General features: G+C 45.0%; 1 protein-coding gene across 1 annotated transcript in view; it reads right to left on the bottom strand.

Moving 5' to 3' along the window:
- Positions 1-25,135, bottom strand: part of LOC116597122 (aldehyde oxidase 2) — a 79,239-nt gene that overhangs the window by 17,351 nt on the left and 36,753 nt on the right. The window contains exons 20-31 of the mRNA XM_032354367.1: positions 24,142-24,238; positions 23,210-23,334; positions 22,187-22,320; positions 19,672-19,759; positions 16,532-16,618; positions 16,154-16,345; positions 13,769-13,996; positions 9,389-9,484; positions 7,445-7,573; positions 5,477-5,551; positions 4,702-4,754; positions 3,237-3,351 (exon numbers count right to left, since the gene is read on the bottom strand). Of these exons, the coding sequence (XP_032210258.1) occupies positions 3,237-3,351; positions 4,702-4,754; positions 5,477-5,551; positions 7,445-7,573; positions 9,389-9,484; positions 13,769-13,996; positions 16,154-16,345; positions 16,532-16,618; positions 19,672-19,759; positions 22,187-22,320; positions 23,210-23,334; positions 24,142-24,238 (1,419 nt within the window). The remainder of the gene's footprint in view (positions 1-3,236; positions 3,352-4,701; positions 4,755-5,476; positions 5,552-7,444; positions 7,574-9,388; positions 9,485-13,768; positions 13,997-16,153; positions 16,346-16,531; positions 16,619-19,671; positions 19,760-22,186; positions 22,321-23,209; positions 23,335-24,141; positions 24,239-25,135) is intronic.

Raw genomic sequence — 25,135 nt, 5'->3', positions numbered from 1 at the left:
GTGGGCCTTGAGTTCAATTCCATCTTGAAAACATATTTTGCCTTAAGGGTGTTGGGCAGTGGGAAGAGATGACTGTGCACTGACGGGACGGACGCACATTCCGGCTCAGCCAGCAGGAGCAGGCCTGCCATTCAGTTTCTCTGATCTCCCTTTAGTTAAAAGAAGTTTTCCTCTTCAAGGAATAAACTCTTTCACAGGCTGAAGTGATACCACAATGGCTGAACCTTAACCAGTAATAAGGAAGCCACAGGGACAGCTAGATTTTAACTTTACTGGTACCATAAATTCTGGAAGATCCCCATGGGATTGGTTTCTTCAGGGATTTATACCAAAGCCTTCAGCTAGACTTGTCAGATACAATATGTGTGTCCCCAGTGCTGCAGCGACATATTTATACTGGAAATTTATTTGCTGCTTCTCTGAAATTCAAATTTAACCAGCCATCCTGTATTTTTATTTGCTAGTACTAAATCTCGCAACACCACCCATGGGGTGGAGAACCAGAAAATTAGTTGATTCCTAAAAACACTTTCCAGGGGCGCCTGGCTGGCTCAGTCGGTTAAGTGTCTGCCTTCGGCTCAGGCATGTCTCAGGGTCCTCGGACAGAGCCGCCCGTCAGGCTCCCTGCTCCGTGGGGAGTCTGCTTCTCCCTCCCCTTCTGCCCCTTCTCCTGCTCATGCTCTCTCTCTCCCTGTCAGATAAATAAAATCTTAACAAAAAAAAGCACACCTTGGGGCACCTGGGTGGCTCAGTGGGTTAAGCCTCTGCCTTCGGCTCAGGTCATGATCCCAGGGTCCTGGGATCGAGCCTCGAATCTGGCTCTCTGCTCAGCAGGGAGCCTGCTTCTCCCTCTCTCTGCCTGCCTCTCTGCCTACTTGTGATCTCTCTCTGTCAAATAAAAAAATAAAAATCTTAAAAAAAACAGAAACACCTTTAAAAACAGCTTTCCACTGAGTGTGGAGCCCTGGCTGGGTTACAGGTGTGTCAGGACACTGGCACTTGGATTTCTGCAAGTCTGGGACAGGATCCTCAGGCTGGTCACCTGCAAACATGAGTTCCTTGCTTGAAAAATCGTGCTGTGCCAATATTGTCATTATCTATGTGTGCCATGATGTGAAAAACATTAGGAAACACACTTTTAAAATAATCATATGAACAATCTGTGATCCTAATTTCATGAGTTGACTTCTTCACAATGATCTAGAGTGAAAACGGAGAGGCAATGTAGCCTAAGCGTGAACTCAAGTAGAACGGAGGGCAGCTGCTCTCCAGACATCCCTTCACTTACTGTATTTTCTATCTTATTTACATAAAATTTAAGGGATGGACAGATTTACTAAGAATGGGACAATAGAAGTCATTTTGGTAAGAATTTCCAGTTAGTATTTGCAATTTCCTTCCTATTTTACATAAATTGACCATTTCCTTTTTTTTTTTTTTTTAAAGATTTTATTTATTTATTCGTGAGAGAGAGAGAGAGAGAAAGAACAAGCAGGCAGAAGCAGAGAGAGAAGCAGGCTCCCCACCAAGCAAGGAGCCCGATGTGGGGCTCAATCCCAGGCCCCTGGGATCATGATCCAAGCTGAAAGCAGATGCTTAACTGACTGAGCCACCCAGGTGCCCCAAATTGACCATTTCTAATTTCAGCTAAGAATGGTTCAAGATGATGCTGGAATAATCTGTATATGGAATTTAAATGTGTCATCGGTCCATTCTGTAAGTTTCCTAACAATTACTATACTTTGGTTATCCTATATTCTTTTTTTTTTTTTTAAAAGATTTTATTTTTTTATTTGACAGAGATCACAAGTAGGCAGAGGCAAGCAGAGGGGTGGGGGGAAGCAGGGTCCCCACTGAGCAGAGAGCCCAATGCTGGGCTCGATCCCAGGACCCTGAGATCATGACCTGAGACGAAGGCAGAGGCTTTTAACCCACTGAGCCACTCAGGCGACCCTATATTCTTTTTTTAAAAAATAACTTATTTTATTTAAATTCAATTAGTTAACATATAGTGTACTGTTAGTTTCAGATATAGAGTTCAATAATTCATCAGTGGCATTTAACACTCAGGGCTCATTACATCAAGTGCCCTCCTTAAGGCCCATCACCAGTCATCCCATTCCCCGCCCGCCCCCCGCCCCCCGCCTCCAGCAACCCTCAATTTGTTTCCTATGGTTAAGAGTCTTTTACTGGTGACACTATATTATATTTAAGTTTTCTGTAGTCTCTCTATTCCAAGAAAGATACCTGAGGTATATTCATGGTTTACCTTTTATGGTGGAAGTCAGCATGTTTTGGCAGGAAGTTGTTAGCTTTTGATTAAATATGACTCTGCCTCCAGCAGGATGCTTGATTAAGTAGTAAACATAAAAATTATTTTTTCACCCCTGCCCCATCTGTTTTGTTAAGGACAGTAATATCCTTGGGATAACTGACTTCAGAGAAACATCACATTGCTATGTGTTCTCAAATGTTTACTCAAGACAATTTACTAAATGACTTATTCCTTTAGGATTAGATAACTTGACCTTACTTTAGGAACAGATTTTTTTTTTTTTTTGGCAAAAACTTTGGAAAGCAATTTTGTTGCCTGAAATGGAATAAAAAACAATACATTTTAGGCTATCATGAGCAATTCTTTTTTGACTACATCTTTAAAAATTTTTTTAAGTTAAATTAATTTTTTTGTTGAGGTATAATGGACATATGACTTTATATTAGTTTCAGGTGTACAGCATAGCAATTTGATATTTGTGTGTATTACGAAATGACTATCACAGGAGTCTAGTTAACATAGTTACCATTACCACACATGGTTAGACATTCTTTTTTCATGTGATGAGGAGTTTTAAGATCTACTCCCTTAACGACTTTCAAATATGCAATACAGTATTATTAACTGTGGTCTCCACATTGCACCTTACATCTACGTGACTTAATTCTTTTATAACTGGAAGTTTGTAGCTTTTGACCCCCTCTACTCCTTTCAACTACGCCCCTACCCCCTATGTCTGGCGACCCCCAGCCACTGGGAAGAGCAATTCCTTCCTTTTTAAGTGGAAATTCAGCGTGAGGCTGGATCTCTAGACCTTCCCAAGGAACTGGAAAAAAAAAAAATCCTGTTCTTGTTGTACAAGTATTACAAAATTTACTGTTCAATTACAAGTATTTATCGTATAGCACAATTTTGAGGTTGTTGTTTTAACTTGCCAAGAGGAAAGATATCTTCGGCTGACCTTGTGAGCTCCGGTCAGGCAGTCAATTTCAACCTCGGAACAGGCAGCTCCATAGACATAGTATGGAAAAGGGTCTCCTTCTCCCTTCTCCCAGTCCATGAAGGCCTTGTAGCCCCTGACGGAAGAAAGAAAGCCCATCAGCTTGTGGTGCTGGTGGGGGGGTTCCAAACAATGCTGACTCATTTTAAAAGCCATGATAGTATTTTATTGTATTGATACTTACTTCAACTGCTTTTTAAGCTCATTTAAACTGCCATCTGCATTTCTAACCCACCTAATTACAGCAGCACTCTCATGTGCCTCCACTTAAAGAAGATACTCTTCGTGCTACAGTTAGGATGCCAAGAAGAGAGAGACTCCGACAGACTGTTTTGGTCTGGACCCCCCAGTGTGTCTGTATCCATGGTGTAGGGTTTGAGCTTTAGTCCTGTGGATTGAGGACCTCAGCTGATTCTATCAACATTCCCAAAGGGACCCCCTAGGCTGTGCTAACTGCGGAATCGATGATGATTCAGGGATGGTTAAAAAAGGGCGTGGAACTCAGTGCCTTAATGTACAATGGAACACGTACCAGGCTAAAGGGCTGATTTGCTCTCTTCTTGGTAACTGAACTCAGAGATTTCGAGCTCGTCAAGTACAGGGCACTGGGCTGTCACCTTCTTCTTTACTTCTTTCTTCATGAAAAAGCTGCTTTACTATTTTCTTTCTCTCTCTCTGTGCATGTGTGTGTTTAGTTCGCTGATTTGTTTCACTAGGTTATAAAACTCATGTCATACACTTCCTGAACGTGACAGCTGGCTCTCTTTGTGCTTCATTCAATAAGCATGAATTGACGGAGGGCCACCCACAGACAGAAACGGAGCAAATGATGATTGGGGACCATCCTATGAGTCTCTTCCTGCCCAGAGAGGCTCCTCAAAACAGAGAGGTTTTATGATAAAGGGAGGGAGATTTGTAAAACCGAGTTGGAAGTTGTTTCTAGTGATGGTATTTTCTACTACTCAACAATGAATAGTAAATGATGATCGGATGTTCTAAGTTATATTAAATTTTTTTTTTACGCAATAAGGGTATTTTTATTATTTAACATTTCTTTGGACATAGTTCAAAGGCTTACATAAAATCATATAATCTGGGACGCCTGGGTGGCTCAGTTGGTTAAGCGGCTGCCTTCGGCTCAGGTCATGATCCCAGCGTCCTGGGATCGAGTCCCACATCGGGCTCCCCTTGCTCGGCGGGGAGCCTGCTTCTCCCTCTGCCTGCCATTCTGTCTGCCTGTGCTCGCTCTCTTCCCCCCCTCTCTGGTAAATTAAAAAAAAAAAAAAATCATATAATCTTAGGCTTAGAAGGGACCTCACTGACCACATAATAAAAATTTATTTTACAAATAAGGGAGCTAAGCCCCAGAGCAATTGGGTCACCTTATATTTTATCAGCTCCGTTCAGATATTACTGTAATTTTTACCTGAAGTATCCAGTGGCCGAAAGACTGATTCTTTGTTCAAAAGCAGCTTCTATCTGCAGAACGGGCATATTTAGTCAGAACAAAATAGATACATCATCTGAGAGGTGAAAATGAAAATATTCCCTATATCAAAATTAACATCTGGTCATTGTTGCTGGTGCTTTGTTGCCGGTGATAGAACTCACTGTAATGTTTCTTCCCTCAGCTGGTACACTAAGAGCTTCCTTCTGGTTGGGCTGAGCTGTCCGAACTAAACAAGTACAATAGGTTCCTGCTGCACATCCATGACGGAGGGGCTGAGCTCGCAAGGTGTTGGGGGGCTTCGTTTCTAAATGTTAGGACCCTTGATGAGAGTTTGAGTGTGAGATAACTGTTCTAATGAGATAAGAAAGGATGTTGTAAAGTTGGATTAGATGAGTCATTTCCTTTGAGACATGTTTAATAACAATAAGGCCTTTTGGTTTTTCTCCTCCCCATTTAAAACAACTGTGTGTGGTGAAGGGCTTAGGAAGGCTAAGTCGTTTCCTCTTCTTATTGAAGCAGAGTGGTAAGGCTTTCTGGGTGTTCTTCATATGCTTCCGTTCCTCCTCTCAGTGATGCTGCTCCCTATGTGCTTTCTTACACGTACCTGGTATACAGCATGGAGTAGCCGTGTCAGGCTTTCATGATCCTGCCCTTACGCAGAAGTCCCTCCCAGAAAAACTGTGTGTTTTCCTCTCGGCCCTGCTTGGGACTGTTTTCTCATGTGTCATCACGAACAGAGTGGAACACTTACCCAGTCTTCCCATGTTCCTTCTGGATTTTTCTTAATGATGGGCTCAAGGCGTTTCAGAAGGATCTGACAAGCATCCTTGAGAGGGTAAAGAAGGGAAGCCTCATTAGAGAAGGACCCGGTGGTTGGGATTTGTGTGGAAGAATAGTCATTGATAACTGATCAGGTTGATCAATGTTTACAAAGTGCTTGATATGGATACACTGGGAACACAGAGACAGTGAAGACACAGTCCCTGACCTTGAGGAGAGTATCAGTTACTGCATGATTGGTTTTTTTTAAAACCTCCCTGGTTCACTTCCTACAAAAATACAGGCTCAGCTGAATTTCTACTTTCAGTTCCCCTTTCTAGTTGTGCTCTTAATTCCTTCTGTTTTTCTACATTTTTGACTTATACCTTCTTTTGTATTTTCTAGCCATTAAAATCAAAGGAACAAAAGATCTTTTCTTTAAGCTATAGTATTTTTATTTAATTTATTTTTTTAAAAGGTTTTATTTATTCATTTGTTAGAGAGAGAGGGAGAGAACACAGCAGGGGGAGTGGCAAGTAGGGGGAGAAGCAGGCTCCCTGCTGAGCAAGGAGCCCAATGGGTACTCGATCCCAGGACCCTGGGATCATGACCCAAGCCAAAGGCTGATACTTAACTGACTGGGCCACCCATGTGTCCCCAAACATCTTATTTCCATTCTAATTTGTGCTTTCTGGTCTGCAACAATAACATAGCAACATCCCTGTGGGTCTGAGATATTACTCCACTCTCTGTCCATTCTTCCATCTGTTTATCCATCCGCCCCCAAACCACTGTAAGGAAGGTCTTGGTTTTGGATATGAAGTGAGAAGATAACTAAATTTGTCTTTATAATAGTCTAGATCTGGAAAGTTTCTGATCCTTAACACAGAAACATAAAACTCCAGAAGATGGGTTAATGCTTAGTTTGGGTTGACGGCCCCCATACACACTGAGCTATTTCTATCTTGTGCTTGATCCTACCCAAAACTGGGTCTCAAGAAGTTTCCTCCACGTTTGTTCTGAGTGAAAGAACCTCTGGATTTTAGCCCCTAACAAGTGTGTCTGTGGAGGTCAGATGGATTTGAAAATGGTCCCTTTTGGTAGCCTAAGTGCAAGGTTTGGAGAATATGCTCTCCACAATGTCCCAATGGAAAGGTTTATGACAGAAACATGACATGACTTCAAAAGTATGTGCCGTCGGGTCTCTGAATTAAGGAATCATAGTCTATTCTGAAAAAGTGAAAATTTAGCAGAAGAAATATCAGTTAGAAAATAAGTACAAAGGATTAGCACGAGTGCTGTGGTAGGACGGCCCTGATGTAGACACTTGAACGGAACCACACACCTAAGGGGCCGGGGTTCTGCCTGCTGGTCCTTGCTTGTGTCAGAGGAAACCTGCCCAGCTCGGCAATACTCGGCGCCCAGATTTCTTCTCTCTGTGTGTCCCAGGGACAGAGACTGCTTATTCACCAAGCAGCATTCTCCCCCTGCTCCACAGCAGCTGGGCCTATGGCGCACCCCTCCTCTCCTGCACTTGGACACGGCCGAGACTTGTGCCGCCAGGCAATGACTAGTGGAAGTGATTTGCATCTCTTCCTGGTCTGCCCTCCATGCTTTCTCCCTGGTGATGATGCTCAGGGCAGCCTTGAGAGCCACACGCTGAAGGCGGAGGACCTGCCATTAGTCTCGGGTACTCTAATGCCTGAGCGCTCCCTCTGGACCGCTCTGTGCGCAAGGCAGGAGCTTTTGCCGTGTTTGAGCCGCTGACACTACGTGTCTACGTGTCCCCTCAGTGTCCCCTCCTCAAATGAGCACGCTCTCCTGACAGTCTGGTTATTCTGAGACTGTGTTTAATGCCACAGATGACTTCTCGGAAGCCAACTGCTTGTGTCTGCATCGAGCTTGGAGAGCCCGAGATAGGGACACGGTGCGGAAGGAAGAGACAGGCTGGGGAGGGCACCTGCACGGCTCTGCCGTTCACGTCCGAGCCGATGGAAGCTGCTGTAGCGATGGTGTTGGGTACCATGGCCGTGCTTGTTTCACAGATGTGCACCGAGGACATGGGGATTTTCAGTTCACGGCTGGCCACCTGGGAGAAAAACAAATATTTTCGAGTCTGGTGAAGTCTTCTAGGAAGATGTGAGTCATTTTTTTAGTTAAAAAATCCTACTGTTTATATTACATCCATGATATCCTTGAAAGCCTAAATTAATGTGTCTTAAAAAAATTAACACCACTTTTTTAGTAGAGCCCTGCTGATTTTTAAAGCCTTTTCTTGGTAATATTCCATAGTGGTTCTTCCTTTCAAAGTTAGTGTGTTTAGCATGTGAAGGGTTTACTTTTTTCCCGAGTTTTACTTGGTGACAGTGGCAGGGAGAGAGAGATGGGACCGACTGGTTCAGAGGCTGGTCTTAAATCTGTTGGTATGAGCGTCCGGCGGATTTCAGATGACCTCGAGGGCCCGTCTTCTCTCATGTCCTCCCGCAGCCTTCTCCTTAGATTCTCCCTCTTTTGTCTTCTACCCCCGTCCGGGCTCCCCCAGTCTCTGCTGTTCGCTTTGCTCCTTCCTGCTCTTTTCCTGCCAGGTGCTCCAGCAGACTCATGTGGACAGAAGGAGATTTGATCACAAAGAAAGAAAACGAGAGTGAGAAAGGGAGGGAGGGAAGAAGGAAGGAAGGAAGGAAGGGAAAAAGCATGATTTTGGTTTCTGTTGTCTTTTAGTTTTGGCAAAAACACTTTTCTCCCGACGTCTGTAGTTACGGACTTGTTCCCAAGTGCCAGTCTACAGACTAACGCTGTTGTAAGATTAAGTTTCCCCAGAAAGAGGCGAAAAGGGAAAAGAAAAAAGGAGGAGGCAATTTTATTGGTGTTTGGTGATGAAGAGCCCTAGAGATGTATTGGGTCCCCTTGCTGGGAAGGACAGGGGGAGGCCGCGTCACACACATCTGCACCGAAGGCTTTCTGGTCTCTTCGGGGTCCTCTCGCTGCCTCGCTGCCTCTCACATTCATTTTTCTTCCTACGATGGCTGTTATTTCCAAGAATAGGCATGTTTCCTCGATGGTGCGGGAGAAGGGCCTCTGACAACGTCTGGCTTACAGCACAGGAGCTCAGCAACCGTAAGGCGATGCTAGTCCTTTTCTGCCAGCATCGGCACATCGGTGCAGGAAAGGATCTTGGTCCCACGCTTCTCCCCCGGGCCCATCCCTGCAGCCGGTGGGTTCAGGAGCTGTGACCAGCCAGACCTGGCGCCTGTGCCTCTGTCTGTGGCTGGAGTTGGGGAAGGGAAGGAGAGGGGCTGCAAGGTACGAGAATTGCGGAGTCCTGTAGGACTCTGTGGAATGTAGTGGGCGTAGTCCAGAGGAGCTAAGGGGCTGGAGGGTCAAACTGAGCTATGTACTATAGTAATCTAATAAACTGGTCATGGTTAAATGTATTCAATTTAAAGGATTATTCTCTTTTTTCTCTTGAGATCCTATCTTCCTACTTTGTGCATATGTGTGTGCGTGTGTTAAAATATACTTTAGAAATTATAACATGGTGACAGTTGATGACATACTTGTCCTTACTTGTCCAAATTGTGTATTAGCAACCTAATGTCCAAACTTTAAAAATCATGCATACTGGTCGAAATAGAAAAGCTGGGAAACTCTTGCTGTTCTCCAGGGCTCATTGGTGGTGGTGTCACTAACCACAACCTCCACCCAAAAGCCTGGCCACGTTCTGGGACTATTCGTACCTACATGGGATTTCTGCTATCTCAGACATTCCATTTGCTATGGAAGAAGATTTTCAACCAAATCGTCAAGTCCTTAGGGTTTGATCATCTCCCCTGTAATTAGTGCCAACTGCCAGTCACGTCAACAATGTACAGAGAGATAAATGACTTAATTGTAGGTAGCTTACCTGCAGCATTTTGGTGTGAATACCTTGTCCCAGTTCGTTGCCTCCGTGGGTGACCAACACAGAGCCATCCGTGTAGATATGAACGAGGGCAGCTGCCTGATAGAACAACCCAGAAGGCACAGCTCAGTGCAAGTTTAGTGAGGTTCGATGTCAACCAATGAGGGAGTGATACCCCAGTCTCACAGAATGAGGAGGGTCGGAGAGGCAAGCTTTCCTGCTGGGATTCTGAAGCTTAGTTCTGTTCTAGGCAAAAGTCACCTGTAAAGAACATTCCTATTTAGGAACCTGGTTTTATTTATTTATTTATTTTTATTTTTTATTTACAATTTTTTGGAAAAGATTTTATTTTTTTTATTTGAGAGAGAACACGAAAGAGAGAGCGTGAGTAAGGATGAGTGGGGGAGCAGGAGGGCAATGGAAGGAGAGAGAATCTCAAGCAGACGCCACACTGAGCATGGATCCTGACATGGGGATCGGTCTCCTGACACTGAGATCAGGACCTGAGCTGAAACCAAGAGTTGGATGCGTAACTGACTGAGCCCCCCAGGTGTCCCAGGAACCTGGCTTAATAGGAGCCCCTCTGGATACTCAGGAGTTACGACTATTGGTTCCAACTCTTTGCAAGTCACTCCCCTGCTTAAAGTCTCTGGATGACCATTGAGCTACCTAATTAAACATTTATTACGTACTTGACGCATGTTCTGTGCCAACCTGTGCTCAGCTCTGGATATACACAGATGAACAAGATGTGGATCTTCCTCAACAATGTAGTAGCTCCCACTGGGATGGGGGACAGGTTGGAAAGCAAGTCATAAGGCAGAATGATTTGTGAGACAGTGGGCAGGGTATAAGGGCCCTCGGGACCTGGGAGAGCAGATCCAACTGCTTTTGAGAAACCTGGGGAAGGGCGCCCTAAGGACACAATTGAATGGAATCATGTAAGGGAAGACGGGTTTACCGCTGGGCAAGGTGGGCCCAGATTCCCCACTGTTTGTATGGCAAAGCCTAGCTCCTTATTACAACATGAGGTCTTTGAGGATTCGGTCTAGTGTACTTTTCCGGTCCCATCGCTATCTTTTCCTGCTTTGCCTTACTGCGGCTCCTTCCTGACCTGTGCTCATGCTAAAGCTGTTCTCACTTCCTGGCCTCCCAGGCCGTCAGACCCATACCTCTGGTCTCTGTTCGGTTAGAGCTTCCACAAACACTTCTCATTCCCGTCTGGGAAGGATCAGTCACCTGCTTCTCTGCACTTCCTCTTACGGGGGCGAACTGGGGGGACTAGTGTCCCCTGAAAATTCCTGCCCACCTGGAACCTTCCAATGCAACCTTCTTTGGAAATAGAGTCTTTGCAGATATAATTAGTTTAGAATCATAGTGGATTAGGATGGGCTCTAAATTCAAGGACTGATGTTCTCCTATGAGGCTGTGTGAAGACACACAGCAACGAAGGCCACGTAAAGATGGAGGCCGGGACTGGAGGGACGTGGCCACAAGCCAAGGGACACGGGGAGAACCAGAAGCTGGAAGAGGCAAGGGAACTTCTGAGGAGCCTTGCCGACACCCTGATTTTGAACTTCAAGCCTCAGGAACCAGGAGAACGTACATTTGTTGTTGGAAGCCACCCAGTCGGTGGTACTTCCTTATGACAGCTGCAGGCAGAGAATAAAGGGGGTGACCCGCCCTTCTGGGAGCCTCTCATGGAAGGAGGGCACTTGGTCTCATTCGGTTTCGCGTCCTGTAGAGAACTAAGAGAAGGCTGAGTCACAGAGACACTAAATAAATGTTTGTTGAATTGGACCAATGGAAATGTGGTATTTTTCATTCCAGGAGGAGGAGGAAGAGAAGGGGGAAGAATCAGGACCTCATTGTATTCTGTCTCAATGGCTTGGAGGAGCTTTGGGGCACCTAGGCTTATAGATGCTAATAATAGTATTTATCACTGTGGGCCTTCTGACTCCCTCTGACCGTGCTCCCCATGCCTAGTTTGGAGAGTAGGTGTTCCAGCTTTGTGAGTCATCAGCTGCCCTGAAATAACACGTTTCAACTCTGAGCCTGGTGATTCCTGGACACATCAGTTTGGATCTCTGTGAAGAAACTGGAGGCCTTTCAAATAGAGCTTTAAAGTCATTGCTTGATATAAGGCTGTGTTTGTGTGTGTTGAGGTGAGAAGCTGGCTCCCTTGGATGATGGCAGAGTAGACTGTGGTTTAGGTGAAGGGCAGCCATACAGGTGAGGGGACGTGTCATATAATAAAAAATAAATATATGGTCTTTGTCCCTGATTTTTGGCACAGAGGTCCAAACATTCTGGGAATTTACTGTCTTTTGTCTGCTGTTCAGATGATTCCTGGGAGAAGCCTAGACAGTTTGTAGGGGGTAGGAACTGTTGCCAGAAAAGCCGACCACATGGTTAGAGGGTTGCAGCTTTTAGCCTCACCCTCTGACTTTCAGGAAGAGGAGAGGAACCAGAGATTGAGTTTGATCGCCACTGGCCAATGATTTCATCAGCTGTGCCTGTGTAATGAGCCCTTCGTAAAACTCACAAACGACGGGGTTTGGGGAGCTTCTGGGTGGGTGGCCACAGCCACCAGCTGGAGGGGAGGGCGTGGAAGCCCCATTCCCCTCTCACATATTTTGCCCTGTGTGTTCTTCCTCGGTGCTGTCCTCTGTAACAAACTGGTCATGAGAGTAAGCAGAGTGCTCTCCACAGTTCTGTGAGTTGCTCTAGCAAATCACCAAACCTAAGGGAGGTGGGCAGTGGAAACCCCTGAATTTGTAGCTGCCCGGGCAGAGTGTGAATAGCTTGGGCACCTCACTTTTGCTGGTGATAGAAATGGAGGCAGACTCGTGGGGCTTAGCCCTTGATCGGTAGGGCCTGTGCTAGATCTGGGTAGTTAGTGTCAGAATTGGATTCCCGCTCAGTTGTTGGAGGATTGGTGTGGAAAAGAACACAGCATTTGGTGTCGGAGGAAAAAAAGAAAACCACACAGGCAGATATCTAGACTCACTCCTCCAGCTGCTGAATCAGTCCAGGCCCACAGTGGTGACGGTTAACCTTGTGCACCGCCCTGTCGACAGGCATGCTGGCCCTGACTCAGGAGACCAGGAGTCTCCTCCTACTCGCTGGGGGAGCCGTGGCCCTGAGAGGTGCATCTGAGGTCTCCTGGGGGAGGGGAGTGTGCAGCCTTGGACAGCTCCGCAGAGCTCCAGGAACCCTGCCAAGTGCTTTGCTTTTATTAGCTTGTTGAGTCCTCATCAATCCTGAGAGAAAGGATTATTATTCTCATTTTATAATCGAGGAAGCTGAGACTCAGAGAGGTTAAGTAACTTGCTTAATATCACACAGCTAGTAAGTGGCAGGGCCAAGCATTGCTCAGGTCCACCCGACTCCAGTTGCTTGGAGTCTGGGGGCAAGTGCTTTATGCCCTGAGAAGGGTTTCCTCGGGCAGGGCAGCTATGTGTGTGCATGCATGGGTGTCTATTGGCTACTGGTAGTTGGGTGTTAAGTGGGAAAATGCTTTCACTGGTACATGCACAGGGAGATCTAATGCATTTTTAAATTTAGATTTAGATCTAATGCGTACAAGCTTTTTCCAGTTGCAGAGTCTCTGCTTCTGGTGGACAATAATGGGGAGGCAATAACATTTCCCGATTTTCTTAACAGCTTCCCCATAGGGCACCCATTGGGATTGCTGGGAACACTCGTCTATACCAGTCCTGTGTTATTTAATGGACTCATCTATTTGCCACCTTTCCTCCTGCCTTCTGGATGGGGCCCCTGAGTGCCTCTCCCAGAGGATGATTGCCTCTTCCTTTTGCAATCTCCCTGGAAGGACTTTTGGACCATGCACCCGTTTCCCCACAAGAATTGACATAGATTCCTGGGAGAGGTGACTGGAAATAGCCAGCTTGTCAGGGCAACATGCAGTGACCTCTCTGCCTAGACTTTGGGGCACGGAGGAGAGCTGAGGGCCTGGGGCACAGACCGGGAGAGGCCCACTTCCTGCCCAAGCCGTAAGCCCTGGGCTCAGAGAGCTCAGCACCCCAGGCCTTGTGCGCTCGTTTCCTTTGGCATAGGGATGATTCGGGGTGGGGTGGGGTAGTGATCGTGGTCACTGCTGAGACCCGGCAGCTGTGCTGCTAGCAGGCTTCCTGATGCCCTTTTCTGCCACAGAGCCATGTTTCCTGCGGGACTGCGTTGCACGAGCTTGCGGATGGGGCAGCTGCTCCGAGCGTTCTTACATTTCTCTGGGGGGGGGGTGCTGGGGGAGGGAGGGGCTCGGTGTCTGGGGAATGTGACCTTCTCCCAAAGTCAGCATGAGCCGACAGGGTGAGAAGTGCATCCCTTCTGAGGGCTATTTACCACGTAGAAAAGCCTTACCTGATGATAGCTTGTGGCAGCAAAGCCGACTGAAAACTTCATGGGGACGATCGCCATGCCTTTCTTCTTCCAGTAATTCTTCTTGTTAAACTCTTCCACTTGCATTCTTCTGCTGTGAAAGGAAGACTTGTCCAGACACTCATTCCAACATCTTATCAGGGTCTCAGGGCTGAATGCTTGTTTGTAGATGGTTTTATCAACTCTTCTGTACATGTTTTTCTCCCTAATCTGAAATGGTGAGAAGTCAAGTTGATAGCTATGGTAAGACAGAAACTGACTGCAAAAGAGAGACTTGAAAAACTTCCAAATTAAAACAAACTTTGGTGGGGAGAAGACAGGGTGCTGCTTCTTTCTTTGAACAGCATGTGCTTTTGCAAAAATAATGGGAGTTAGGGGCACCTGGGTGGCTCAGTCGGTTGGGCGTCTGTCTGCCTTCGGTTTAGGTCATGATCCCAGGGTCCTGGGTTTGAGCCCCACACTGGGCTCCCTGCTCAGCAGGCAGCCTGCTCTCCCCCTCCCTCTGCTCTTCCTCTCCCCTCCTTGCCCTCCCCCCCCACTGAAAGCGGAGGGTAGTGGTAGTAACTGGTCCCTGGAGGGCAGCAGGATGGAGGGGCTGAGGGAAGCAGATACTCCTATTTTCCTACAAGGTTCAGGGGATGAGGAAGAGTTGGTAGCTTGTATAACAAAGCAAGGATGTATTGTCACAACTGAAGATTTGTTCTGCTACAGAGGAACTGCACTGCCGCTGGTGACAAACAGCGGATCGACTCTAAGCTTTCCCATCGCCTCTGGAATGTGTGGTCAAATGTTTTTATAAATGTATTTGAATATGGGGTGTTGTAGGTCCTGAAAGTCTGCAAGATTTGATAAAGGAGAGCCTACTGAGATATGCTCCGGAAGTCTTCATTCTCCCCCTGTCCCTCTAAGTAACACTGAATAATTGCCATTATCAGCAGTGACACTGGAATACTACTATCCAGTTTGCGAGAACACATGTTTTAACAAGTGCTAACTCATTTGATTCTGGCAGGAACTCTGTGTGGTGAGTCATATCATCCGTGTTTCGTAGATAAGGAGACTGAATCACAAAGAGGTTTCCTCTCCTTACTGGAGCTGCTCAATCGGTCTGCATCACCTTTCCATGATCTCTGCCTATTATTCTTCAAGGCCTATCTTAAGGGTCATCTTCTCCAGAAAGGTCTTGCTGACTCTCCTCCCCTCCAGCCAAAGCGATGTCTTTCTCCTTTGTACTCACAGAACACTCTATGTGACTTCTCTTAGGATATCTGTGGTCTTCCCTGAGTAACATGTAGGTGTTCTCCTGTGTGTAGGAAGTACCCCGATGGTCACAAACCCGGTGGTCCTCTCTGTTGAACTTTGGGGCCAAGGGGTTCAAAGGGCAATATTTAAGTGTGGCTTCTGGAGCAGAGGGACTATATTGGGGAAACAGGGAAAAGAAGTGTAAAAAGTAGGCTAGGGTCTAATTGAAATGTCTGAGGGCTAGAAAGGTGTTATTGGTAATTATCTCAACTGACAGTGGCTGTCTCTCTCTCGCCTAGCAACCTGTCTATACTGTGCACCCTCTAGGATACTATAAAATAATATTTTGGGAGGCATCTTTTGGTAGTAGATCTCTCAAAAATTTTCAAGTGTACTGGCAATTCCACTTCTATAAATTTATCCTACACATATATAATATAGGGCAAAAGTACATCTACATTTTGGTGTATCTGTACCAAGATGTTTCTTGCAACATCATTTTGATAGCCAAAACCGGGTAACAACATACATGTGTATCATAGTGGAGTGGCTAAATAAATTACACAAAGTCCCTACTACATAATACTGTTACAAAAAAGCATGAAATGGATCATTCTAATGAAAGAGGAAGATAGCCATGGCTTACTGTCAAGTAGAAAAAGTATGATTTGCTTATCATGGTTCCATTTTGGTAAATATTCTCTATGTTCATATGTGTGTGTGTGTTTGTGTGAATGAGTGTGCACGTGCACGTGTGTTATGTCCACGTTGACCCGTGTGTGTATGAATGTAGAGGGCTGGAACACAGAGCTATGAGCAGTGGTTACTCTTGGCCAGTAAGGACGGATGGCATGAAAAGGCGGATGATCACTTTTTAATTCCCTCAGTGTGGTTAGAATTTTAAAAAGAGTAATTATTTTTGTACCAATTAGAAAAAAGAAAGAAACAGAAAGTTGTTTCCATAAGGAGGTAGGAAGATAGTGGAAAGTCATTTCTTCCAAGTAGCTCTGAATTTATCTCGAATTCTGGGTCAAGGCTAAGTTGAGCGGTTCTCCTCGGGTCTTTCCTTGGGTAGCCAGTTCCCCAGCTCAGATGAGCCTTCACCAACCTTGGTTACAACCTTACCTTTTCTGGCGGAAGGCCACATTTGGCTGCCACAGCGGTGATGCAAGATTCTGTTATCAGGGTTCCTTGTGGGAAGCCGAATCCCCGAAAGGCAGTATTAGATGGTAGATGTGTCATGCATGCCCGGCCACGGAACCTGAGGTTGCGGATTTTATATGCATTTTCCAGCTTTAATATAAGAAATTCTGTTACCTAAAGTGAAGGGAGATATTAATATATATTGGCCAATACTTCTTTTTTCCTGTAAAAGTCAAGTAAGAGTCTAACTGCTTGTGAAACTTGGGGAAGGACTTGAAGAAACGTGCTCCGTAAAGATTCATCTGGAAATTCTGCCCTGGGCTTAGGATCCAGAATGACGCCGTTTTCTGAAGCACGTACCAGCTCGGAGTCGTCCAGCATGCATCCTCCGTTAAGGAAGCACTCAATGTCCAGAGCTTTGATTCTCCCATTGTTCATGAACCCCACCTGTCACCGAATGAAGGACATTTTATGATCCGTTTAAAATTTACAAGCCAAGTTTAAGTCACAGCCCAGCAAGGCACACAAAACTTTCCTTTGCTCCGTGTGTGCCACACCTGACCATCCCCTCTTTTTCAGTGCTTACCTGACAAAGACCTCCTCAGATCTGACTTTGGAGGAGCTCTTCCTTTCCAGGAGTCCTTTCCTGGCTTCCCAGTCAGTTATGGAATTGCAAAGCCCTTGCTTGCCCGCTGGTGGAGAACTGCTACCCTCTCCTTGTTTCTGGAAGAGTCTCTTTCACTTTTTTTTTTTTTAAGGTTTTCTTTATTTATTTGAGAGAGAGAGAGAGCATGTTTATGAGTGGGGGGAAGGGCAGAGGGAGAGGGAGAAGCAGATTCCCTGCTGAGCAAGGAGCCCCATGGAGGGCTTTTCCCGTGGGCTCATTCCCACGACCCTCAGATCATGACCTGAGCTGAAGTCAGATGCTTAACTGACTGAGCCACTCAGGCATCCCAAGTCTCCTTCACTTTTTACTACTTTTCCTTCTAACCTAGTGTGTAGTTTCTCTCCCTTGTGGAAAAGTCTCTGGAATTCCAGAGTACGTGGGAATGAATCACAGAGCATCTCGTTGTGGGAAAGCCTTGGAAGCTGAGGCCTGGGGCATGGATATGAGAAGGGCTGCTCTCATCGTAGGGAGCTGCTCAAGTGCTTTGTGAACAAGGATGCACAGATGTGGGCTAGTGCTGCCGTTCTTACTGGGACTCAGAGAAGAACCTTGCGTGTTTCTGAAGTTGCCGCTCCCTCCTACCCACTTAGGCCTGACTGAAAAGCTCCTGCTTCCTGTTGTAGTTGTACCAGAAAAGGATTGGCCCTGGTCCCTTTGCCTTTTTGGAAACGGGCACAACCATATGGCTATTATCATCTATGGAGATGTTAGATAACAAAGCAGAGCACTTAGCACATGTAGAAAAAGCCACAAATTCAGAATTTATGGTAATTTTGACAAATGCTAGGCTGAAGTTTATCTGTGACTTCATGAAGAAAGGACTGCTAAGCAAAACAAAGTAATAAATAAGGTAGTAGAGAAAATTCTTAAATTGTTTATAAACTTTTCAAGAATTTCAGAAGAACCTCTTTCACATAAACATTTTTATGCTAATTTACAAATAGCTCTGATGAACAGAGCAAAACTTTGTTAGCTAGTTTTGAATGTGGATCTCCCTCTCTATACATACGCACACACACACACCTCTCTCACACTAACATCTTACTATATTGGAAGTCAGATTGTATTTCTTTAAAAATAAAATAAAATTTATGAGGCACCTGGATGGATCAGTTGGTTAAGCATCTGCCTTTGGCTCAGGTCATGATCCCAGGGTCCTGGGATTGAGCCCTGCATCTGTCTCCCTGCTCAGCTGGGAGCCTGCTTCTCTCTCTCCTTCTGCCTGCTGCTCCTCTACTTGTGCTATCTCTCTCTCTATCAAATAAATAAATAAAATCTTTAGAAAATAAAAAATTAAATAAACTTTGGATTTTCCAAAGTCTATTTCCCTCATTTTAATTATATTTTATGTTACTATAATTACCAAAATACTTACAGTCTAGAATTTTCTTAATAAGTACTTGTACTGGGGCGCCTGGGTGGCTCAGTGGTTTAAGCCGCTGCCTTCGGCTCAGGTCATGATCTCAGGGTCCTGGGATCGGGTCCCGCATCGGGCTCTCTGCTCAGCAGGGAGCCTGCTTCCCTCTCTCTCTCTCTGCCTGCCTCTCCATCTACTTGTAATTTCTCTCTGTCAAATAAATAAATAAAATCTTTAAAAAAAAAAATAAGTACTTGTACTAAAATAGTCGCATAAATGCAATATAAATAAAGCCTAATTTATAACTCAGGCCAAAACCAAAGAACTCAACAGCCACCATAACAAAACAAATAGCCATAATCCTAGACTGTGCCTCTACGTTGTTCTTGGTGCTAGAAGATAATAATAGTTGTATTGATTTCTGTGCATTTGAAGGCAAATGAAAAATTTAATAGCCAGCTCTGGTCTTTCCCTCCCTAATTACAAAAATCATTAATGCCGAGGGAAGAAAATAAATGGTGCTGTGGTATGGCTTTAGTAATCCAGGAAATATATTTTAGTAATCTAAATCATTAGACATGACATCAGGTAGACTATCTAACTATGTGTATGCTACAAGCAATTCCTGGAGAAAACATCTTTGATATAGAAACATTACATTAGAGCCATCCTAAAAACTCAGTCACAAATTTAAAAAGTACTATTGTTGTTGACTAGATGTTAAAAGTATTTTTAATGCTGTTTATGCCATAGTTGTATAAAACGCGATGAGCATGGTTTGAAACAATTTAAAATGATTTCATTAGTTAGTATTTTTTTTTCCTATTTGCAAAGAACTTTTGTGACACTTTCATAACAATTTGGCAGAAACACTTGTAAAAATGATTTTGTAGTTAAAATGGTAAAATTGCTTCCAAACATTTCAACTGCAAAATATTTTCTTCTTTTTTTAAAAAAATATTTTATTTATTTGAGAGAGAAAGTGAGCGGGGGTGGGGACAGGGGGCACAGGGAGAGGGAGAGGGAGAAGGAGAAGCAGGCTCCCCTCTGAGCAGGGAGCCTGATACAGGGCTTGATCCCAGGACTCCAGGATCGTGACCTGAGCCGAGGGCAGATGTTTAACTGACTGAGCCACCCAGGAGTCCCTACTACAAAATATTTTTATAATCAGGAAGTTTTGGTATAACAAGTGCTTGTAGCTTCCTTCATTTTTTGTCTCTGAGGAACCACTAATGAAAGTCTTATTCCTTCAGTAATTTTTTTATCAATTGAAATTGTGTTTTTATCATTCAATTTCTTCACAATCTATACTAGATTTACTAAAAGTTCCTTATAAACTTTATGAGTATTCAAATACACAGCATTTTCATTGAATATTTTAGGTGAGATGATTGTTTTTAGAATTTAGCAAAATCAAAATGATAAAACCACTCAGATAAAACGAGGTATTTTAATAATTTCATCTTTAATACTCACTTTATATTTTCCAAATAATGGGTGCCTTCCCCCAGTTATTAACATATCGTCTTCGCGATCAAGAACAAGCCGGACCGGACGACCAGTTCTAAAGAAAACAAATCTTGGTTGTATTCCCCCCCCCCATTCCCCTGTTCCTCCATTTCCCCATCCAGCTTCCGCCCACCCATTTCTTCATTCCCTCATCTAATGGTCTACGCTCTCCCATCGCCGGCCTTTCTACCCGTCCATCCTCATCCCTTGTCCCACCCATTTGTCCACTCATTTCACCGTCCAGCCGTCCCCTGTGTTTTCCCTGAGCGCCCGCAGTGAGCTGGGCGCCGATCTGAATTGACATGTGGCCAAACTACACTGTCTCTGCAGCCTTTACTCAATGGCTGGAGATCTAGCTACAGCGATATTGATGCAGCACGCCAGCTAACGTGTTTGGTTTTTTTTTTTTTTTAAAGATTTTATTTACGTATTTGTTAGAGAGAAAGGAGGGAGAGAGCACGAGCAGGGGGAGCAGCAGGCAGAGGGGAAGCAGGCTCCCCGAGGAGCAGGGAGCCCGACGCGGGGCTTCATCCCAGGACCCTGGGATCATGACCTGAGCTGAAGACAGATGTTTAACCGACTGAGCCCCCCAGGCATCCCTAACGTGTGTTCTTATGGCTTCAGATTTGATGCTTGACCAGATCCAGCCATTTTGCATATCCCCATCACCAGCTACAAAAGAATAGGAGTGCGGATAGATAAATGCAAACTTAGCAACACAACTGCAAAACCAAGGCCAAGCCCTTAGCCAGCTGGGTTAGCATCTTCATCTCTGCCTATGAATGCTACTCTCTTGGCCAAGCTGGGCCCTCGGGTACTCAGAGCTTTAGCCTTGCTGTATCTCTAGGGTAGCGGTTCCTGGACTCTGCGGAGTACAAAAGAATCATCTGGTGTGTTGGTGAAAATGCAGATTCTTGAGTCTTAGCACTAGGACTGTCATTCAATATGTTAGGGAGGGGCCTAGAATTGGCATTTTTCTCAGTGATTCTTTTTTTAAAGATTTTGTTTATTTATTTGACAGAGATCACAAGTAGGCAGAGAGGCAGGCAAAGACAGAGAGAGGGGGAAGCAGGCTGCCTGCTGAGCAGACAGCCTGATGTGGGGCTCAATCCCATGATCCCTGGGATCATGACCTGAGCCGAATGCAGAGGCTTTAACCATGGAGTCACCCATGTGCCCTTCTCAGTGATTCTTATGCAGCTATTTTCAGGTACATGTTGAAATCTACAATTCTGGCACAAAGTTTCCTGTTCTTTTTTTTCTTGTATGTGTGTGGGTGTGATTTTTGTTGTTGTTGTTGTTGTTTTTTAATGGTGAAGTCTGCTTGGAGCATCAGTTAAATGGAAAGCTTCTGGAACTACCCCCTGGTGATTCTGATTTGGTGGGTCTGGGATTTCTAGGAGCCTGGGTGAGTCTTATCAACGGTTGGGGAACTCTACTCTGGGAACTACTAACTGTATGCCAGACGTGTGCGAAGGCAGGGCTGTAGCTTACGACACTGGTTCCTACACTTAACTGCACAGTGGCACCCCTGGGGTAATTTTAAATATGGTGATGCCTGAATCTTCATGGGGCAGCCTAGGCATTGGGATTTAAGTGCTCCCTGGATGATTCTGATGTGCAGTAATGCTCGGAGGTCTTAAGGGCACAAAGCCTGGTAGGAGTATGATGAGCTGATTATCCCTTGCTGGGTACTTGGTGGGTGCAAATAGAGAGGTTCATTATGGAGAGAACTGGACATGGGATTCAGATCTTGTGATCTTCCACCGCTCACTGCAGAATGAGACACGCGGCTGAATGCTTTGGAGCTAGCTCTGAACTACACAGAATGTGTCAAAGGAAGCAGGACCTTTGGACTTTGTGGGCTGCCTGGGCTCTGACAGTACTTTGTTACTACTAAGAAACAGCCACAGAGAATGAACGAGGAACAGAAAAGCCAGCAGCTTGAACAACGTGGACAGCAAAGGAGCAAGTGTTGTGGTTGAGGTTAACCTGGGAACTTTCTTTGAGGATGTCATCCGTCGTTAAGCAAACACTGACTAGCCGGCCCTTCCCAGGTGCAGAGAGGCAGGGTGGGAAGCTTTCTTGCCTCACTCCACCCTGTCTGCAGCTAGAGAGGAAGGAAAAGTGGGGGAGGACCCACACCCATGGTGTTCCACACTCACGGGACACTTGTCCCACCCCTAAATGGGTCACTTTCCCTGAAGCTCAAGGACAGGGCAGCCGCAGCCTTGGAGCTATTTAACTAATAATACCACTTTACCTTTCTATAGCAAGTTAGCCTCTTTCCAGTCCTATGTACATTCGACTTTTCCGATAACACTAGGAGGGTGAGTATTGTATCTCTAGTTATAAAGAAAAAGAGACAGGAGCCTGAATTGCCCAAGGACACTCAGGTGGTTATGGCAGCAGCGATGCTCATTCACTGATTCACCCTTAGTTGGCACATTTTACACCCTCCTGTCTCCCCAAGCGCACTTACTTGAGAGCGCCCACAGCTGCAAGAGCCCCGAACACAGCTGGTCTTCCCACCTTCCCGCCGAACCCTCCGCCCACCCGCTTGACGTGACAGGTGATCCTGTTGATGGGGATGTTTAAAGTAGAGGACACTGTTTTCTGTAAAAGGGAGGTGAATGGAAAAGTTTTTATAAGAAATGGCAAAGAAGCCTTTTGTTTTCTGAAACATTATAGCAATATTCAACCACACCTACTGTCAGAAAAAGCAACAACCACAAAAAACTAAGATAGTCTAAATCTGTCCTGCAGAGCTCTATTGAGTTTGTAAACATCGTTAATCTTACAGAATAGCCTTTCCAGCTGAAAAATGGTATTTTCCAGAAGGGAAACTGCCTGAGTTTCCTGTCAGAAGTTGGAATCATGGCCAAATGCCTAGACCTGAAGTCCCAACAAGGTTAAAATCAGCAAACGCAGGACAACTTGCTAAAGATGTTTGCAGCTAAAACATAGGGCACTTTGTTACTGGGAGATGAAAATGTGCTATAAAGTGATATGTTCACTCCAAAGATTATCCATAGTGATTATTTAGAGAAAAGTCATGTACAGATACAATTTAGCGTTGTTATCTAGTGCTAGAGCTCATGCAAGCATGCTGCAAGTGAATGCAATCTTCAAATCTGAAGTGACTGTGGCTGTTTTTTTTTTTAAATTTGATTTATTTGATTTAGTTTTAATTCCAGTATAGTTAACATACTGTGTTATGTTAGTTTCAGGGGTGAAATATGGTAAGTCGACAATTCTGTACATTACTCAGTGTTCATCATGGTAAGTATACTCTTAATCCCCGTCACCTTGCTCGACTTGTTTTATTTACCTGTCACGACCAGAAACAATAAAAGGGTTCTGGTATCTTAGCTGCTCCACTGGTGTCCAGTACCTGGACATCAAGTTCCTGCAGGTAAAATGGCTGCCAACTGCGAAGCTGTGGGGATCGAAGGCCGTGATGGAATTAGGAGGCTGGGAAGGTAAAGGTGATCCTGGACCTCACCTGCACATGGGCTGGATCCTGTGTTGACACATAAATGTCCAGTTCTTTGTCCTCGGCCTTCGGAATGACAAGCACTCTCTGTGTTTCCATATAAAAATGTTCCTGTCCTCCAACATGGACCTCTCCTGTTAAGTGCAAGGTGGGGAGATTCTTGAAAGTGTGTGCTATTGGAAACTACCATGTGGAGGAATTCAAAAGCAGGTAAGGTGTGGACTGACCAGAATGGATTCGTTCGGAATAAAGAGCTGATGGGTCAGGCATTTGTCCTGTGGCAGCTGAGGGCAATCTGTTTCCGAGACTACAGTTTTGGACAACAAGTTCAGATTATATGGTTCTATTCCTCTGTTCTTGCCTAATCAAAATGCTAGGGATTTTTCTTCTATATATTCTGTTGCTCCCCACCCTCCAACCTCTAAAGGCAACACACGCGCACGCACGCGCCTGCGCACACACACACACAATCTGAGAGGAAGAGAGAGAAATGAAATTTGGCAAAGTGCTGAGTCTTTAGAGGATGCCCTTTCTGAGAGGAAATCACATTCTCTCTATGTCTACTTTGGAAGAGAATTGTGCAAAGATTCTGTTAAACATCCTGAGCTACAGAGGTGGGAAAGCATGTTCCTGCTTGGGATACATCTTGAAGGAGAAGCCTATAAAACTTGAAGATGAATTGAATGTAAAGTTAAAGAAAGAGAGAAATCAAATATGACTTCTTAGATTTTGGGCCAAACTGGGCGAATGTTGTTCATCTTAACAAAATGGAGAAGAAAAACTATCTTTGTTATTATCAATGTTGTGGTTGTTAGTTTTGTTGTTGCTTGTTTGCTTTAGTTTGATTCTCTTGTTTTGGAATGCATGGAGGAAGAAAATAAAAAAGGTCTCATTTGGGGATAAATAAATAAATAAATAAATAAATATCCTGAACGGCTTACCTTCAACAATTTGATCCACTTTTTCAAATGCCTCCTCAACATTTCCTTGTTCAAGCTTTTTTTCAGGGCATAGGAATGAGTTGTGCTTTATGGCATCCTAAATGATAGGCAAAAAACACAAGCCAATTAAAACAACTTTTTTTCTTCCAATGGCAAAATTTTTTTTTCTTAATCAAAGGCCAGTAAACTCCCCCAAAATGGCCACGAAGGGTCATCAACAAAGGAAGTACTAGAGTCGTGAGCTCGTGGCATAGACGAGATGGTTGTGAGAAGGTTGTCTTCAGACTGCAGGCAAGACTGACAAGAAGGATTAGGGAAACATCAAGAAATGAGATGTGGGGGTGCAGTGATGGCCCAGGACGATAATTACTCATTTCTCCTCTTCAGGGTGGGTGTCCAGGGAACAGTGATGGGTCTAACTGCAGGAGGGTGAGGTTCTAGGCCCTCCCTCTGTACGCTCTCCCTGAAGAAAAACACTTGTGCCAGACTTAGTAGCTCATGTACAAGAACCTCCAACTCAGGGATCTAAATTGCTGAGGCCAAGTGGACGGAGAAGACTCAAATCCTGACACATCTCTGGGCAAGAAGGCCCAGGAGACACGGTAGGAAGTAGGCTCATGTCTTTGGGCTCATTTCTTGGCAAATCTCATAAGGGCCTTTCTAGCCCTTTCTTCTGTCTTTTCTTTCTGACGATAGCGTGAACTGATTACACGTGAACACTGAAGCTGTCCCACTCCGAGTCCCTGTGGATTCACCTACTGACAGCCCCTCTCCACTGAGCCTTTAGGCCCGGCCTGATTTTCCGTACTTCCGAATGGCTCCTGTCTCCCGCATTCTGACTCTCCAATAGCCTTCCTGTTCATGGTCTATCTTGCTCTTTGTGATGATAATGAGAACAGCCAATATTTGTTGACTGCTTGCCTTGTGTCAAGCACTGCACAACACACAGCGCACGTGCGCACATTCTCACGTTAGTTCCAGATGCAGAGACTGG

This window comes from Mustela erminea, chromosome 8 (genome assembly GCF_009829155.1).
Source record: "Mustela erminea isolate mMusErm1 chromosome 8, mMusErm1.Pri, whole genome shotgun sequence".
NCBI lineage: Eukaryota > Metazoa > Chordata > Mammalia > Carnivora > Mustelidae > Mustela > Mustela erminea.
The sequence above is the reverse complement of the archived record's forward strand: the minus strand, read 5'-3'. Positions and strand labels throughout refer to the sequence as shown.